A 19,684-nucleotide genomic window follows, 5' to 3' on the forward strand; every position below is an offset into this window, starting at 1 on the left:
GTCGGCTGGGAGGAGGATTCCCTGGCACAGCCTCCTGGCCAGGTTGTGGTCGGCCAACACCGACGCCCCTTCGGGGAACTGTGCGCTGGGCGGCACGGTGTGACTCCCCGATCTCGCATCGTCCGCGGGGTCCATCGAGGCCTTCCCCCGATCGGCCGCCCCGACCGACGGAACCGGCAGGGAGGGGATGCTCGAGTTTGAACCGGTACCCCCCATTGCGGCCGCAGACACCGTCGGAGGGTGTTCGGTTTCCCGAACGTCATCCAGTGCCACCCCCGCCGGTGAGGCCGCGATGTCCCTTCGGCGCTTCTTCCACCGGCCTCTCCTCCGGATGCGCTGCGGAGCCGCGAGCGCTATCACCAGCTCCGATTGGTCGGTCGCGATGCTTCGACGGTCGGCGCCGCTGGAGTGGGCTTCTTCGTTGGACGCGAAGGTCCTGCCCCCGATGCCAGCCTCTTCCTCGCTGCGTACTGCCGAATCTCAGCGTCGGTCGGCCGCATCCTCAGAGGTGTCCCTGCGGTACCGACAGAAATATTAATCTGAGAACCGGAATAAGGGCCGAATGAAAAGAGGACCGGAGGATCGGGCGATACCTAGTCGGGGGACCAAGCTCAGGCCGGCGTCATAGAGAGCTTGTTCGATAACAAACTCCCTCTACTTCGGAACCGACATGTCTTTGAGTCGGTGGAAGTCCTCCGGTCGTCCGCCTCCACCCGGCTGTTGTCGTTTGCTTCGGTTCGGGGCACCCCCAGTGGGAAGGGAAGCCCCAGGGAGAAGAAGATGAGACGAAGAAAAATTGGTTCTTCCACCCGTGGATGGACGATGGAAGACCAGTGATGAAGGAAAGACCCTTCCGGAGGTTGAAGAGCCACCACCCTCGGGCCTTAGGGTGGGGTCGGAGCACAAAAAATGCCCGGAAGAGAGAGATGCGAGGGTTGGTCGGCAGAAGCTGACACAACAGCGCGAAGCTGATTATTATCGGACAGAGTTCGGCGCCAGTTGCACTGGACAGAGTCCGTAATAATCCAGCAGATTCCGGACGAACTTCGAATCGGAAGCCGAAGACCCGCGCGAAGATCTTCGACGTACAGCGCCAACTGGCCGACGGAGGGATTGTTAACCGACGCCGACCCCTGGGGCAGAAAGTTGAAACTGCTCCGGGATGCGATACTGCTCCCGAAGCCGATCAACGTTCGGCCCTCGAAAGTGAGAAACCTCAACTTTCGGAGTCGACCGAGAGTCATCGGTCGGATTTTCCGACCGAGCCCCCCGAGATGGATTTCCGGCCATCGCACCAGAACCGAAGGAAAAGCAAAGAAGAAAAGAAGAAGAGGAAGAAGAAGAAGAGGAAGAAGAAAGAAGAAGAAGAAGGAAGAAGAGAAGATCACGAACCGGAAATGGACCCTTTGGGGAGCGGGAGGGGAGACGACTGCTGGCGACGACGGAGAAATCGCCCGGACAGAGTCTCTGCAGCAAAAACGTCAAGAATGGGGCTTTGAGTGCGGATGGTCCTATATATATAGGGCCATCCGACGGCCGAGATGCCCCCGCGCCGACCAAGGTCTCATGATGTGCGACACGTGGTGGCCTCCGGGCCCTCCCTTGGCCCTGATGATTCGGCGCGTCCATCCCGGGACGCCGCACCGCCTTCATTTAATGCGAGGGGGCCGGCCCAACCACCTCCGACACGTGGCGAAAGGGGCCACGGTTCCGAATTAAAGCACCCGCGGGATTCGCGTTCCCGATGGGACGCCTGACAGTGCCCCGCGCTCCTAGAATCGGCACTGGGCGACGGTTTGCGTTCCCCAGAAGGTGCCGGACATCCGATCGTCTGACACCAATCGTCCGGCACCCGACCTCCTGAGCCGATGTGACACCTGACACCGACTAGACGCCTGACACCAGCTGATCGCAAGGCATTCATAGGATGCTTGACATCGCATCAACCTGCGGTACGGTCGGAATTGGGCACACGGTGATTCCACTCCTTGACGCCCAGCGTCGCTGTCCAAGCAATGGCATCGGCCAGCTCACCGTCCGACTCAGAGTGGAGGGGGGCAACTGTTGGGGAATACCGACCGACCCCGCTCGGGCCAACTTACGACCGACCGACCGACCGACCGATGGAGAGACCGTCCGACCGACCGACTGCCGGAGGGACCGACCGACCGACCGACTGGTGGGGGGACCGTCCGACCGACCGACCGACTGCCGGAGGGACCGACCGACCGACCGATCGATTAACGGCCCTTTCCGTCCGTGGATATGTCGGTCGGGTTTTCACTCTCCGGGCCGACTGAACCAGGGAGTCTGATGGCCGACTCTCGCAACATGACTCGCTGACCGTCAAAGGGGCCCGAATCTCCCTCCGACGCCACACAGATGGCCACCGATCTAGGGTCGGTCGACTCCTCCGATCGTCGTACAGCCGTCAGAGCTTGTCAGTCCTGACAGCAACATACGGCACTGCCACCTAAGGGCATTATCCTGCCTAGGGCATTGTCAACCCTAGTGATTTGACAGCCCCACGACGATATGACACTTTCACGGCGACTCTGACAGTCTACAGTGAGTTGACAATTCCTCAATTGTCCGCGCCATTAATGACGGCGCCATACCACGCTCCACTATAAATATCGGGGAAGGCAACAGTGCAAGAGGACTTTGAAACCACAGGCTTGCTCCTCCTCTCTCTCTCTTTCTCTCTCTCTCGATTGAGCTCTCTGTCTTCATTTCACTGTTGTCCAGTCACCTCTCTGACTTAACCGTCGGAGGGTCTCCGCCGGAGCCGCCTCCGGTTAGTGTGGACTTCCTTTTTTACAGGCGCTCGTTTCCCGGCGATCAGGCGACGAGGGGATTGGCTGCAACAATCCCCAAGTCAAAATGGATCAAATAAAACCCATCTTATATGGTCAGGCTAGGTTAATATCCAATAGAATGGAGTAAATTGCTACCTTCTAATACATGGATGATTGTTCTCTAATGATCTTGATTTTTGTTAAAAAGATTAAAAAAATCAATGGTGTGGAACCACGTTCTAAAACATTTCATCCCACCACGCGCGGTCGATGATACATGAGAACACGGTTCCGTGACGAGTAATTAACAATCAACATTAGTCAAATCACAGCCGTCAGAGTCAAGTAAGAAGGACCAAACCCGCCAACCGTGGACCCCAATTATCTCCGCCCTTTAAATCACCGCCATTCAACCCCAACCCTCCGATCTCAGAACGAACAGTGAGTGATGCATGCCCACCAACCCATCGGCCTTCTCGCAATTTCCCGCCACCACCTGGCGGGCCCTGCACCGTCCCTTTCTCATCATGACCACCACCAAAGCATGCGCTGTCCCTCCCTCCTTTTTCTTAATAATATAAAGTAAATTTACATCGACCGTCCATCATTGAAAGACCGAAGAACCGGACGGTCAGGATCGGTGGACCAAACCTGGGACGGTTTCTATTTTTTGTCCTTATTTAAGAGGGATCCCGGGCTGAGCTCCGAGGCGGCGATCCAATGGCGACGGCGGCGAGGCGGGCGAAGGGCCACCGATTCCGAGCGCCGCCTCCGACGCCGGTCGCGACGGGGAAGGGTTCCCGGTCGGCAGCCGTGGACGACTGGGTCCTTTCCGAGTACCTCGATAGATCCCTCAAGGTCCCCAACCTCACCCTGCCGGAGTCGTGCTTTCCGATGAGGTCCCCCGTCAAGGACCCGCCGGAGGTCGACCTCCCGGCGCTCCTTGGTGGCGAGGAGTCCGCGGTCCGCCGGGTGCTGGCCGCCGTCGTGGAGATCGGCGCGTTCCGGATCGGTGGCAGGGATAAGGTGGCGGCGGCGGAGGAGGTCCGGGCGGCGATCGAGGCTGGTGGCGCGGTGTTTGGGGTTCCCGGCGAGTTGGGCCGTTGCCTTGGGCGGAGGGATGGGATCGGGGAGGAGTTCTATTGGATGCGGCCGATTAGTTCGGAGGACGAGAAGGTTCTCGAAGAGGCTTTGCGCGACACATATCGGACCTTCAGGTGTGCGCTACACGACTCTCAAAGTTAGTAAGATGAATTAGCCCGGTACTTGTCGTTACGTGCGACGGTTACAACTTTTATAACATTAGCTGCAATAAGATTTAGGGCATTTTCAGGTTATAAATATCTCAGTCTGCTTCAAACTTATCGTTATACATGTGTTAAGATTGTGATGGTGGTTTTCGGTAATAACGAGATGTTAATATTGTTTTCGTTATTTAAATAGCTCTATGATTATCAGATAATTTTATTAGAGTGCCAGTTAGCCATTTTAACATCAAATAAAAATTGCTAAACCATACTAATTCGTGTTTTTAATGAACGGCCTATCACGATTTCAAGTTGGTGGCTACATGTGCATGAGATCTACTATCATGATTTAGCTACAAGTCCAATCCGGATTATTAGTTCAATTGGATTTTTTATTCTTTTCTTGTTATGAGCTATCAACAAAGGGTGGGTCAATGCATGTGGCTCCCATTGTTGTGGTCTGGGGAGAGTTAGATATGCCCACTCTCATATTTTGAACTCCAGATCTTTTTGAAGGGACGAAACATGATCTCCAGGTCACAATGAAGCAAGATATTTGCTATCCTACGTCCTTTCTATGCATAGGATGGTAACTTATAGAGGTCAGCTTGTTCTGTAATGTGCTGAGCATTCATTCATATTAAAGAATCAAATTTAAAAGTCTTCAGTAGTACAGAGAACTAAAATGGTAAAAAGCAGCTCAGCATTCTAAACCATTAGATTAAACTATTACGTCTGACTAAACCTATTCCTCTTCTGCTTTATCTTCTATGCATTTGGTGCTGCAGCATGTTTGACAAGTTCATCTCATGTAATATACTCCCCTGGATAGCAATCCAATCATGGAGCTTGCGTTGCATATGAACTAAATTTAAATTATCCCTCTAGATTGTAGTTAGAATTAGAGGGCTATTAATAAACAATATAAGGCATTAACATTATGTAGTGGCATATATAATTTCTGATGACAGCTTTAGTGTACATGAAATTGATTTAGTTTGTAAACAACACATTTAAGAACAGACATACTCGTTTTTCAAAAAAAAAAAAAAAAAAAAGAAAAAGTACAGACACACTCGCATATACGCATGTACGGCTGTCCCGATAGTCCTTTTTTCTGCTATGCTACTTATTTTCTTGAAAATTTCTCTTTATTTTTCTCAAGGAAGAACTTTCCATCATCTTTTTTTTCTCAAGGAAGAACTCTGCTCATGACCTTATGAAATGCATTTTCCAGAGAAAAGATGGAGAATGTTGCTGTGAAGATGGAAATGGTTGCTGAGAGCATCAGCAAAGTTCTCTCCGAACATTTCAAAAACCAAAGGTGTTCGATGGAAATTGCCAGCAACCCATCAATCCTGTGTCTGAGAAAGTATGACTACAATGACATCCAAGCTAATCAGAGTGAGAACAGCCATGCCAAATCGCTTCACTCTCATGCGTTAAGTCTCCATATCTCTGATGACGACCACAAATTCTGGATCCGTTCTCCAGGGAGCTCGGCATGTTTCGAGTTGCCTGCCGGGTCCATGCTGGTTACTACTGGTAGAAAACTTCAGGTAATGTGACGCCGTTGATTAGGCTTTTTAATAGGCAAGTCACTGAAGGCTCTGGCCGAGTGATATAGTGGCAAAATTTTCTCTGATGAGGGAACTTTCTCCTACTTCAGGAATGGAGCAATGGGGAGTTCAAGAGTGCCACTGTCGAGAAACTTTTTGACCTGAGTGATGATCCTAATCCTTCTTTCTCCTTGGAGTTCATGTGCACTCCTTTGGTTCTATGTCATGAGCCTTATCATGAGATAAAGAAGGTATCCATAGTGGATCAGCTATTGATAGTGCTGCTTCTTTTCTTCTTCTACAACCTCTGGACTTGGATATCCTTCAAGTTCACCAATACATAGTGTGGTAAAAAGATTGGTCCTAGTCGTGTGGAATGGACACAAGTCTAAGCGGGGGTGAAGACTTTTCTTTGCTTCAAAGTAGAGAAGAATCAGGAGGCTCATCGGATCGAGCAACCTATCCCCTTCACTTCTCCCTCGATAGGTTTCGAGGAGCAGTATTGCAACAACGCAGGGTGGTGACAGCAGAGGCCAAGGTCAATGGATGGACGACTGCTGTGGTGGATTATGTGGTGTTTCTGTGTGCTTAAAATCAGGCAGAGTTGCTCTGCTCGGATTTTCTCATTCCATTTTCTTGGGAGAAAATTGGAATGGAGTATACGTAATCACTTGGTGTGGGATTGAGTTTGTTGGTTAAAGACACAATTTGGTGTGTCTGAGAGTTGGCTTGCTTTGAAGATGCTTTTTTGGACTGTATATATGCATACTGGTTCCATGTACATTCTTTTTGGTCAAGATTGACTAATAAACATGTTTTTTATATAATTTTTTTTAAAAAAAAAAATTTCATTGCAGTGAAATTGCTAGAAGAGACTGTGGTCTCACGAGATGTTACATAGTGGCTTGTGCTTGATCTAAACAAATGAAGATTGGCCCCTATGAAGATGCTTTGGGCCTATTTAAGAGACAGAAGGTTGCTATTTTGAAGACAAAATTTGATCCAGTACCTTTGATTTATAGATGAATCCTAAATGATTCAGTTCGACTTTTGAGCGCATTGTTTCCTAACAAAATTCCGAGTCTCTTGTTTATGCCAGCCCACGAATAAATTCATAGGTATGTCAAGTGAGCCCAGTATCCGATTCTTGGTAAGATCAGCCACAGCTTCTCACGAAGATGGGCCCTGGGTGGACCGAGACATGTTAAGATTTAGTGCTACGCTATAGCTTATTGAGAGATAAAGATTGACAGCAACATCAATTTAATCCTTTTTTATCTCTTTATTATGTGAAGATTTGCAACCATCTCCACTATTTTCACTTAAGAAAGGTAATCGGACTAATAAATACCCTCCTATTTTTGTACCATTCTAAGGTGTTGTTTGGTAGGGGATAATATTTCACATCATCCTAGTGATATGAGTTAGGTGATGTGATCATCTTATTTGATATTGCAAAATTTCATCTAGTGACGAAGGTTCCAGTGATAAATTTGATGATTGCATCACTGTACAATACAGTGATGCTATCACCACACATATCCCAGGTGATAGCACATTATCAGGTACTGGTGACGTGCTGAAATTATTTTAGGACAAAAATATCCCTAGTCAGTAATTGAGAAGAAAATAAAAATTCTCCTCATCTTTTTCTACAGATGCCTATTTACTAGATGTGCTTTTTATTTTTATTGACAGGTTTAGTTAAATGATATGGATATCTTTTATTTATTTATTAGATATTTATTTTATTTCTATAGGTAGATATAGTTAATTGGCATAGATGGATCATACTAAATCCTTCATACTTTTTTTTCTCAATTTATTTTGATGAGCTAAATCATTTCTAATGGATAGTCCTGATATTAATAGTCAAAATTGACTGAGCCTACTCAAGTCTAATTATGTATAATATTATCATAATATCATTTTAATAGGTTCATCAAAATAAATACCTATAATAATAAATAAATAAATAAATATTATTATTATTACTACTGCTATATGTTTTTGTGAGGAGTTATAAATGAAGAATGTTTAATCAAGTTGTAGGGTAATTATTAGGTACTAATGTATAAAGCTATTTATGGTATTTTATATATTATCACTATCACTATTTGGTGATATACCAAATATAATGAAATTTTATTTTCAGTGATATTTCAGTGATTTACTAAATACGATGATTACATATCACCTCAGTATTTGCACATTACCACAGTGTTCATATTATCCCAATGATCACATCATTCCAGTGATTCCATCATCAATGATATACCAAACAACACTTAAAGTAAAATAATGAACCTTCTTTGTTTTTTGGTAAAAAGTGAACCTTCAATCTTGAAACTTATTGTTAGGGGTGTAAATGTGCTGAGCTTGGTTGTGCATGGGTTTACCCAAGCTTGGTTTGTTTTCTATCATCTCGGGCAAAATTTGAGCCTAATTTTAAACCAAGCCGAACACAAATCTAAACAAGCAGCTAGTAAATCTTAATCAATCCAGAAATTAATTCAAGCCTCAAGCTAGCTTGGTTTAATCTTGAATTAAATCTTGATTTCAAGCTTGGTCGAACTTGACTTCAGGCCTAGTAATATAAATTAATATTTAATGGATTCAAATGTTAAAATACATACCAATTAAAATCTTAATTCTAAGGAAAAAAGTTAGAAAAACATACTAAAAATGCTATTAACCATGCTGCTCTATGGAAAACTGAGCCTTATTCAGCCAAGCTTGAAATTATTAGCTTAGCTTGAATTTTTTTTTGAGCTTGAAATCATTTAGTTTCAAATCGCACCTGAAATGAGCCTCCAGCCCTTACAGGTTGTGTAGTCTAGGAGAGTTTTGGAATCTGAATCTCATGCCACTTTTCTCAAGTAATTGTCAACATGGCAATAAAAATCTTGTTGGTGTTATCGGCGTCGATGTTTTCATTTAATTTTCCAATCTTCACTAGGTTGATAGTTCCTTATTTTGATTTCAACGTCGCAAAGCCCAAAATGGCTTTGATGTGTTCATTTAGCCCAAGTTGCTGTCACTAGACCCATGTAAGAGGAGGTCAAGGATCTTTCGCTTATTAGCATTAATTATTTTTAGTAAGTTGGACCATGTTTTTATTTTTCTTTTTTTGCTTTTATTTTTCTCTTTTTTTAATTGCAAGTGCCTAAAGAAGGCCATACATGACGTATTCACCGGTTCCGTTCTGTCTCCATCTGTATTTTTCAAACTAATATCTGATTGAACCAAACAGTCAAGCCTAAAGAAGATTTCATGTTTTTATTCAGCTAATTTCATTAGATTAATGACTTTTCTTTTCTTTTCTTTTCTTTTTTTTTGACTTCAAGGTCATAAAAAATGACCTTGTCCTTCAGGGCAGGAGGTGGACAAAAGCCCGACTTGATTTCACTAAAACAATGAAACAGATGGTCACGGATCTTGTGATGTCTCTTATTAGCACTATTTTATTTTTTCAGTAACTTGGATGACATATTCTTTTTTCTTTCTTTTTCTTTTTTTTGGTTTTTGTTAATCACAGGGGGCCGTATAAGTCACATTTGCATGAGATGCGCTATTTGGTCCATTACCACCTATATTTTTACAAGCCATTAGGTTAGATCGCTTCTCAGCTCGTCGAGTTGACATGGTAACTAGGATTGATACAGCAAATGAAAGGATCGATGACCGAGCAAGCTTACTATAATGCGTGGACTGCAAAGTGTATAAATTTTACTGGATTGTGATGGTCTCTTGAAACAGGAACAAGTCATGATTGGCCAAATAGGTTCTCTCTAGCCCAAACACAAATCCAAGAAGGCCCGAACTCCTAATGGTAGATCAAAGATGGTGAGACTAGGTAGTACGGTGGGCTACGTAGGCCAGCACGTTGATAGATAGAAGTCACTACTGTTTGTGCCAACTTGCACCATTTGAACCGAAAATCTTGTCACATCGGTGCTTCATGTGTTCAGTATGAGTTCTTAAAGCGTCTCTGTCTCATTGTTCGATGAAATGTGTGATGGTTTTCGACCATTGTTCTCTTGGAAAAGACCCTCCTTAAGCGTCGTATTCGGAACATGAACTCTTCAAAAGGAAACAGGGAATCCACAGCCAGGTTGTCTGCCATTAATAGTTCCAAATTAACTTTATGCGCTAAGCGATATAACTTTATTGCTTGCACGGTGAAGGAAAGGAGGGGGAAAGGTAAAAAAATTGGAAACGTATCATGAAAAGACTTTGTCATTGAGTTATCTGGACAAGAGATTTTTGGGACCAAATCAAATCATTCCACTGCAGCAGATTAGACAGCAGATGCAAAGCAAATCAAACAAGATCTTACTCGAGATCACGCACATGAACGACCCCTTCTAAGAAGAAGACCCACGAAGGACATTAGGTCAAGCCTCACGTTATCGGTCTTTTGGTGGCGACTACGGAGGATGGGTGGACCACAGATGATTTCGTACCGTTTCTGCATTCCTGTGATGGAGAATAGCCTCAGTTTCTGTGCAGATTCGCTTTTGAGGATAAATTTCTGTGCAGATTTCGGGGGCCACGGATCGTTCCACGCAACACCATCACTACTTATTGTCGTTAAGTATGTGTATGCACACATATGAGTACGAAAAGATGGGTGCAGCGGTTGAGCAAAACCAAACCTGCCATGGAGATAAACATTTGGGTTAAATATAGGTTTTTAAATGAATTATTAATCCTTTTAAGTAGATTGTATGGATAGTTTGTTGATCAAACAAAATCCTTGTTAGAATTTGAAATCTTGAGATTCGTCTATATTGAACCTACAGCGAGAATCGCGATAAAAAATGAAGTCCAACGAGATCAAGATCACCTCAAACGGAAATCGAATGGAGGAGATACGAACTTTTGAAGTCGGCATGAGCTCCGAAGCGACGGGACCGTCGACGGCTGGCGAAGCGACGGTGGTGCGGCCGCGCACAGCGGGGCGCACGGCGGCGGGGCGATAGCGTGCGGGCCAGGCACGTAGGGTGCGGCCCGACGAGGGCGTGCGACCCAAGCACGAGCGCACTGGGCGCAGCCCGGGCCCAGGCGCCCGGCCCGCGCGGGCGGACCTACCCAGCCCAGCGCGCTGTGCTATGGTCTTATACCCCTGGTCCATGGTGGACCGGGCGGTCCATGGCGAATCGTGTGGACCGCATGGATATTTTTCAACCATTTTTCATAGTCCACGGTACTATTTCATGGACCGAAACATGATCAGACAGCCTAGGGAGCTTCCGGTCAGGATCCAACGGCCGGAGAGATTTTATGGCTTGATTAGGAGTCCTAATATGGTCTAATCGGATTTTAACACTTGATTAAGGCTTATAAAGGCCTCGAAACAGCGTGGTCTTGCCATGGTGGTGGTTTTTTGTGAACAGAGATGCGGGAAGCCTCGTGAACAATAGCTGCAAGGCTTGGTTTCTCAGTGGACGTGCTATACGAAGATCGAAATTCTGTGAAGGAGAGAGGGTTGTGTGCTCTGAAAGAGAAGGAGCAGAAGGCTCCTGGACAGCGAACGTCGGTCACTTCAGGGGTTCAGTGAGGTCTTCCAAGAGATAGTTTTTGTAAGAGAGAACTTTCTGTGAGAAAGAAATTGGGTGTACGAGGGTTGAGGGTGAGATCTCCTCTTGTAAATTTTTTTTTTTCATAGTGAAGTTTGCATGTCCTGTAGAGGCGAGCCTTTTTGACTGATCCACGTATTTTGATTGTTTTTTGTTTTGTTTCTTCTTTCTTCCTGCTGTATCGTACAGTACTGAAAAGGTCTTGGGAGATGGTGTCCTGACCAGACATCCACCCAACAAGTGGTCTCAGAGCAAGACGATACAAGGATGCAGATTGCAGCGGTGGTGAGCAAGACTGAAGATGGAGAAGATATGATCAATCAAGATGGAGATCAACAAGTTTGACGGAAAGAACAATTTCTCCTTGTGGCAGGCAAAGGCGAAGGACGTGCTCATTCAACAGAGGTTGATCGATACTCTCTTGTGCGAGGAGAAGCCAACCACTATGTAGGTGCAGAATTGAAAATGGCTACAGATGCAGGTGGTGAGTATCATCCGCATGTACCTAACGGATAAGGTGGTGATCCATATGCTGAGCGAGACTTCTTCGACGATGCTGTGGTTGAAGCTCGAAGAGTTGTACATGACGAAATCTCTCACCAACACTCTCTTCCTCTGGAGGCAGTTTTACCAGCTGCGGATGGCTGAGGGACAGAGCGTGCAAGAGCGTCTAAGCCACTTCTAGAAGATTCTCACCGACCTCCTTAGCATTGGCGAGAATGTTGAGGAGAAGACTAGGGCGCTGGTTTTGCTAGCGTTGCTTCCCCCTTCGTATGGGTCCTTGGTGATTGCTCTTCTAGTGGGGAAGAGCACCATCAAGATGGACGAGATCACCGCGGCAATACTCCAGAACGAGGTTCTCAGGAGGGAGAACCCGGCTTCAAGCTTAGGTGGTGGTAGCTCAACTTTGATGGCTTCTGAAGGAGCAGGAGGCGGTAGATAGAACGACAGGAGATCGCGATGAGGACGGTCCAAGTTCAGGAGGGACTTGAGCAAAATCAATTGTTACTGGTATGAGAAGTTGGGGCATCTAGCCAGAGATTGTCCTCAACTCAAAAATTGGAAGGTGACTGCTGTGGCGACACCCAGTAGTGATTCAGAGGAAAATGTCCTGAAGATTTTGATGAGGTATCTACTTCTTCCCAACAGTGGATATTAGATTCTGTATGCACCCATCATGTATGTTGCAGAGAGGAGCAATTTGACTCCCTGGAGAACAGTGATGGCACTGTATATCTGTCGGATGAATCGAGCTGTGCAATCAGAGACATCGGGACGGTCAGCTAGAGGACACATGATGGTGCAGTGAGAAAATTGAAGAAGATCCGATACATATCCGATTTCAGACGGAATCTTATCTCACTTAGCAGGCTGAATTCGAGAGGCTACAGGATGGTAGCTGGTGGAGGAATCTTGAGGGTGCTATGCGACGATAGGATTGTGCTGGAGGAGAAGAAGGAGAGCAGAGGATATTATTACCTAATAGGAAGCCTAGTGCAAGGTGGAGCCTCGGGAGCCAGGTGGAGCCGGGAGCGAGGTGGAGCTCTAGGTAGAGGTGGATCAAGCACGAGACAAGAGACTCGGAAGGACGAGAGGCGACATCGCAAGATGAGATTTCTATTGCCGCAGGATGATGCCCCAAGCAGATCTTAGGTCAGGAGGAGCATAGCATACGATGGAGATAGGATCGAGCAGCTTGACTCGACTCTCATATTTGCCAATCCATGATCAGCAGGCGATTGCCTCAAGACATGAGAGTGAGGAGATTCAGAAGCTCTCGAAGTTAGGAGGAGGCCGAATATCAAGTCGAGGTGGAGATTATTAGGATTTGATACCTCAAAATTGGATCCATATTGAGCCCACAGCGAGGTTCGCGATGAAAAATAGAGTCCAACAAGATTAAGATTACCTCAAACGGAGCTCGGATAGAGGAGATACAAGTTTTTGAAGTCGGCACGAGATCCGAGACGATGGAGGACCGTCGGTAGCTGGTGGCACGGCTGCACGCGGCAGGGTGCCGCCCAATGCGCGGCAGTGCGTGACCAAGGTGCGGGCACGCGGCCCGGGCGTGGCCCAGGCCCGCACGGGTGGGCCTACCCAGCCCAGCTTGCCGTGCTGTGGCCCTGTACCCCAATCCACGATGGACCGAACAGTCCATGGCGGACCGTGTGGACCACATGGACGTTTCTCAACTGTTTCTCACGGTCTACTGCACTATTTCATAGATCGGAGCGTGATCGAATGGCCCAGGGAGCTTCCGATCAAGATCTAACGGTTGGGGATGTTTTATGGCTTGATTAGGAGTCTTAATATGGGTCTAATCGGGTTTTAACACTTGATTAAGGCCTATAAAAACCTGGGAACAGCGTGGTCTTGTCAGGGTGATGGTTTTCCGTGAACAGAGACGCAGGAAGCCTTGTGAATAGTGGCTGCACGGCTTGATTTCTCTGTGGATGCGTACGGAGACCGAAATCCTATGAAGAAGAGAGAGGGTCGTGTACGCTGAGAGAGAAGGAGCAGGAGGCTCCTGGACAGCGGACGCCGAACATTTCAGGAGGTCTTTCAAGAGAGAGAGCTTTTGTGAGAGAGAACTTCCTGTGAGGAAGAAATTGGATGTATGAGGGTTGAGAGTGAGATATCTTCTTGTAAATTTTTTTTTTCATAATGAAGTTTGCATGTCCCATGGAGACGAGTTTTTTTGGCGGATCCACATATTTTAATTATTTTTTATTTTATTTTTTATTTTTTTTACTGTATCGCGCAGTACTGAAAATATCTTAGAAGGTGGTGTTCTGACTAAATATTCACTCAATAAATCATCAGATTCATTATGGATCATTGTGGCTACTTGGAATGGATATGGACAAGATTTGAGAGCGTAATCCACCGTATGCAATGCTAAATTCTAGGATGAAATTTCTCAAAATAATGATTTGTGGCATCATATTTTGGATGCTCTTTTTCTATTTAATAATTTTTCTAGATCTGCAAGGATGTGAAAAACTCTGTGGTATCGACAGCAATTCAGACAGGTGTTTCTAGAAGCATGGTGGTATATTTTTTCCAAAGCTAATTGCCTATGAATGGTTGATGCCTTTGGGTTTGATTTAGCAAGGATTTAAGGTTGAGTTTTTTCCTTTGAATGTGTCAAAAAAGAGAGAGAGAAAAAAGAGAAAAAAATCCAAAAGATATGTTACACGTAGCTGGCATGAGAGATACAAATTGGATCAGATCAACCTATTGTCTACTTGACCCGGTCTGCATTCTCAAAAGGCAAGGCCAATATATATATATATATATATATATATATATATATATATATATATATATATATATTTTTTTTTTTTTTTTTTCCATCAAGTTGAGCTCAGGTCACAAGCTTTGGTCTAATTTAGAAATAAACTAAGCTTAGGCCTGTGGTTTATAAGCCCAATAGCCCATCCCTGGCCTGTCTCGATGCACAAATTATTGGTATACATTTCGAATTATCATAACTACATAGGGGGCAAAAGGTGTTCGATTTTTATATTTTTGATTTGTCACTAATTTAATATGGCTCAATTTTAAACCAAACACACTTCTAATTCAGTAGACCAAGCTCAATTTTAACTATTCATATTCCACTTTTTTGGTGCATCTATACCAAATAAAGCCTTCGTAAACTTTGGTTAATCTTATGCTCGAAATTCTATAGATGTCATTGCATCCATGGACCATATCTTCAAGTTGGCTTATGTGGCTACACGCATGCTAGAAGGTTCTACAATGACTCGATAAAATTTCAAGTTGAAGGTAAAATGTCACTGAATTCACCCCAAGACTGGGGACTGATGAATTTGAATCTGTCTTGGCATGAACGTAGTTATCAAGCGGACCTAGAACAGACCCATAAGGTAAAGAGGAGGGACAGATCGTGCCATGACCCTACAAGTGACCATAAAATTGGTAGTGACGGCATCTGGAGGACCCCGAGTTGAGAACGTAGCTATCATGTTTGCTTGCACGGAATTTAGACGATAGGGAGAGGGGAGCAGGAAAAGTAGGCCCCTTTTGATGTGATCAGTAGCCTTTAGACGATAGGGATAAGCAAACAGCATGACCTTAAGCTTTCAAATTAACAGTTAAATAGTTCTCACATCAGCGCAGCTCTGTGGTGTTACGCTCCAAGGCCCCATCGAGATCTCACCATCCTATTCCACAAACATCATGGAACAGTGAGCAAGTCTCAAGGATGGCTGCCCCGAGAGCCAGCTGCATTGCTGTTCTTACAACTAAGGGACATTGATAATGTCCCACTAACTGCCGAAGGTTTCAATCAGCCAATGATCTTTGCCCTAATAGAATCCTAGGACACTCCTATTCTCTGAGAAGCCTTAAAGTCTGTTAGCTGTAACTTGCGCATCGGTAGGCATATCAACCGTGCAACTCACACTGAAGTGAATGTAAATTAACTAAGCCAGTTTAATCCTCTTGGTGGTGTTCAGTTCTGTGACATGAATCTATCAGAGTGTAGCTTTAATAATTAGCTACCTTATCATTTTCTTTTGAGAAAAAACAAAGGAGGAATTATCAATTTTGTTTTATTAATTTCAGAAAAAAGGTTATGAAAAATATTTTAGTGGTAACGCCTTTAATGATGTACTTTATTGCCAAACATTATATTATATATTGAAAGGAAAAAGCTGGAGATCACCTGCTAGATCACTACTTAGATCACCGAGCTAACATAGAAGTCGTTGATTGGTCGAACAATACCCAAGCTTGACTGTCATTACTAACCACTTCCTTTACCTTACCAATCCTCGACTGCCATACTAGCTTGGTGACTTGAGCGATTATCTTGTGGGTGATGGGTGGTAGTGTACTTTTGTAGCAATTGCAAGCAATAAAATCAAACACTTGTACACATGTCAAAATGTTAGCATTAATTTTTTTTTAATGATATTAGTTCTTGGGTTTTAGTTTGCTTAAGTCTTTTTAATAATATATCTATTGAATCTAATGTACAACCATGTTACATGCAATGTGCCTCATTTTTCAGAGAAGAATAATAGAAGCAATATCTAGTCATTCTTGACAGCATTCCCATATTGTACCATGGTTCCACTGCAAATTGTGCCCAACATGCTAGTTGCAGCATCAAGGCTCAAGGGATTTTTCTCAAGCATCCTGAAAGAAAATCCAAAGGATAAGACTCACGAGGCTTTTTCTTTGGCTAGATTCAAAAAATAAACTGCACATCAGAGAAGTACTAACGAAGAAGAGATGGAATGTAAGCTCCAGCTGTTCTCTATATGAAGCCAATGCTGAATCAATGACTATTTTGCAAAGAGCTTTTGGAGCACATTTAGAATTCAGCTCAATGATTTTATGATCTTTGGACTACTTGGAGGCAAAAGAATAGGAAGATAATTGTTCTATAGCTTTGGGGACCAATTTGCGGCGCAATGTGTTGGAAAATTTGGAGAGAGAGAAATGCATGACTCTTCCTCAACAAGAAAGAATGCTTGTTTTCTATATTATAGAAGATTCCATAGGATTTCAATAATTAGGGTCATTTGAACTTTTTAAATGATTCGGCTGACCATCAAAGTATATAGAAGAGACTACAATCCTTGGCACAGACAAGCATTATCTGATTCGCATGCCTGCTAAATTGGAAATATAATGTTTCCTTGAAATCGATATCTAAATTGGTCTTGATTCTATTTATTGTTCTGTAGGGGTCCATTCTTTGTAATTTGTTTATTTTTTTTTTCCTTTTTCTTTTTTAAACTGACTAGTATCAATAATAACCAGGGGGGTAACATCATGTTGCCAAAAACATTGACGTCCACTCATGAGGCAAGTGCTAGATCAGCTCACTTGAAAATATTTTCTTGCTCTCTCACTTAAGATGGAAGCCATTTAACCATCCAATGCTTTGACATTTACGTGTATTGCTTAGAAAAATAGCATTTCTCGTCAAAGCAGCCTCATGTCTTAGCATATTAATGAGAATTCTTAGAGGTTGGCTATTTTGTAATATTTGTTTTCTTTTTCTTTTCCAGGGAAGTGGTGGTGAGTCACATGATATTCATATTAACGTGGGACAAACATAATGCTAACTGATCTAAGCTTAGGAAAGCCTGAAAGGACAAGACAAGCTTTAGAACAGGAGAAAACCTACATATTCTTGCCCCACAAGCCCATAGAGTTGATCTTCCTCATCTTCTAGACCACAGTGCCCCACCAAGACCCACCAAGATAATAGGATGATGAGAAATTTTTTGTGCACCGGCCATGGTGTAGAAAATCTGACATGGAGTGCACTGCTTCATCTTATTGGACACCACTTTTCAATGTATATTTAATGTCCGTGGTTCTATTTTTTCATTTGAAATTTTGAATGAGGAAAATGCCCCTCTGTTTTGACAAAATTATGACATCCAAGATAAAAATTATGACATTGTGAGTTGATAGGATGTCATAATTTTGATGTAGAATGTTATAATTTTTTCTTTGGATGTCATAATTTTATCAAAATAGAGGGACGTTTTAATCATTCAAAATTTCAAAAAAATGATAATTTTACTGAACAAAAATGCCCCTTTGTTTTGACAAAATTATGACATTCAAGGCGATAATTATGATATTCTGGATGAAATTTATGATATTCTGTTCGCCTAGAATATTATAATTTTCGCTTTGGATGCCATAATTTTATTAAAATAGAGGGATATTTTCATCATTCAAAATTTCAAACAAAAAAATATACATTGAAAAACGATGACCACATGATTCAATAGGATGAAGTGGTGCACTCTACATCAGATTTTCTACATCACAAGCGATGCACAAAAAATTTCTTATAAGATGATGGACCTTTGACCAAAAGAGATATCCTACTCTTGATCCATGGCCCATCAAACTTAAGGGCAGCCATGTTCTTCGCCCACTAGCCACCATATAAAAGAAATAAGTCTGTCCCTTCGCGCCCACCTATTGGTGTAGCACTTAGCTGTTCCTCTCCACAGATGAAACCCCTAGTTTAAGGTCTCGTCTTCTAGATATATGTAGGCTTTGGGTGCCTACAGATGGCAAGGGCTACCAGTAGGACTAAAAGTGAAGAAGTTCTCTTAAAACATGATCCTAAAATAATATGGACAAGCCCCTCCATGACCTCTTAAACTCAATTTTCAGTCCTATGATTCTATCAAATAGAGAAATTCTTTGTACACTACCCGCAATATAGAAAATCTGATGTGGAGCGCACCATCTTATTTGATTGGATCATATAGCAATTATTTTTCAATATGCATTTAATGTCCATAATTCTATTTTTTGTTTAAAATTTTGAATGATGAAAATGCTTCTTCTCTTATGAAAAATTTATAACATCCTACATTGAAATTATGACTTTCTGCACGAAATGTCATAATTTTTCTGTAGGATGTCATAATTTTGATTGAAATATTTTCATCATTTAAAAATTGCATAAATTTTTCAATGACGAAAATATTTTTCTTTCTTTATGACATCATATGCAGAAAATCATAATTTCAACACAGGATGTCATAATATCGATATAGGATGTCATAATTTTTTCAAAAGAAAAAAGATATTTTCGTCATTCAAAATTTCAAACAAAAAAATAAAAATATAGGTATTAAATACACATTAAAAAATGGTGGCTACGTAGCTCATCGAACAAGACATTGCACTCTACATCAGATTTTCTACACTAAAGGCGGTGTACAAAGAGTTTTGCCTATCCAATGTATGTCCAAAATTTGTAATAGGGCTGGTCTTAGTGGAGTCTAATGAGCAGAGCTCAGATTAGTGTATCCTTTGGATAGCATACCCTCGCCTCTTCATTGATCGTGAATCCAAACCTTAAGCCCTGTGCTAATCTTGTCGAGACAATGCTCTTGTCATACTCATTCTGTTCAATTAAATTGAATATTACATATCACAAGCATGATGAAGATCTTGCTTCTCACGTCAGAGCAAAAAGGCAGCAAACCATCTTACATTTCGTTAAATGAGATAAGATCAGGAAACAAGTCTATTGAAAAAAAAAAAAAGAATAAATGAGAGAAAAGAAGAAGAGGAGGAGGAGGAGGAAGAAGAAGAAAGAGAGAGAGATCAGGAAAGCCCAACCCTTCAAGCATCAAAGCCTAACCCAAAAGCTGACTGATAAATGCATAATATGTTGATACTTCATTTGATTAAATATCTAATTACGAATTATGTTGATACTATCATCTGTCATATATATATATATATATATATATATATATATATGACCCGGGATTTTATTGCTCCATTTCCGCTTTGTTTATAACAACATGCAAGACATTTTATGTCACTCCTATAACTGTGTGGGCACCAGAAATATGAAAAAGGACTGGTGGAGATCAAGGGCCAGAAACAACTGCAAAGAATTTGGTACAATTATACTAAACAACATCTAAAGGTTACAATTCTTTGGGAATAGTAAATGCAGTCCTTAGGAT

At 43.2% G+C, this 19,684-nt stretch overlaps 1 protein-coding gene across 1 annotated transcript; it reads left to right on the plus strand.

Annotated features, from left to right (window-relative positions):
- The first annotated feature begins 3,465 nt into the window (after positions 1 to 3,465).
- On the plus strand, positions 3,466 to 6,438 carry LOC105045961 (uncharacterized). Its single transcript, XM_010924419.4, has 3 exons — positions 3,466 to 4,015; positions 5,283 to 5,604; positions 5,715 to 6,438. The coding sequence occupies exons 1-3, from the start codon at positions 3,519 to 3,521 to the stop codon at positions 5,946 to 5,948; spliced, it is 1,053 nt and encodes a 350-aa protein (XP_010922721.1). The 5' UTR covers positions 3,466 to 3,518; the 3' UTR covers positions 5,949 to 6,438.
- The last annotated feature ends 13,246 nt before the right edge of the window (positions 6,439 to 19,684 follow it).

The sequence above is a fragment of the Elaeis guineensis genome, chromosome 5 (genome assembly GCF_000442705.2).
Source record: "Elaeis guineensis isolate ETL-2024a chromosome 5, EG11, whole genome shotgun sequence".
In the NCBI taxonomy this organism is placed as follows: Eukaryota; Viridiplantae; Streptophyta; class Magnoliopsida; order Arecales; family Arecaceae; genus Elaeis; species Elaeis guineensis.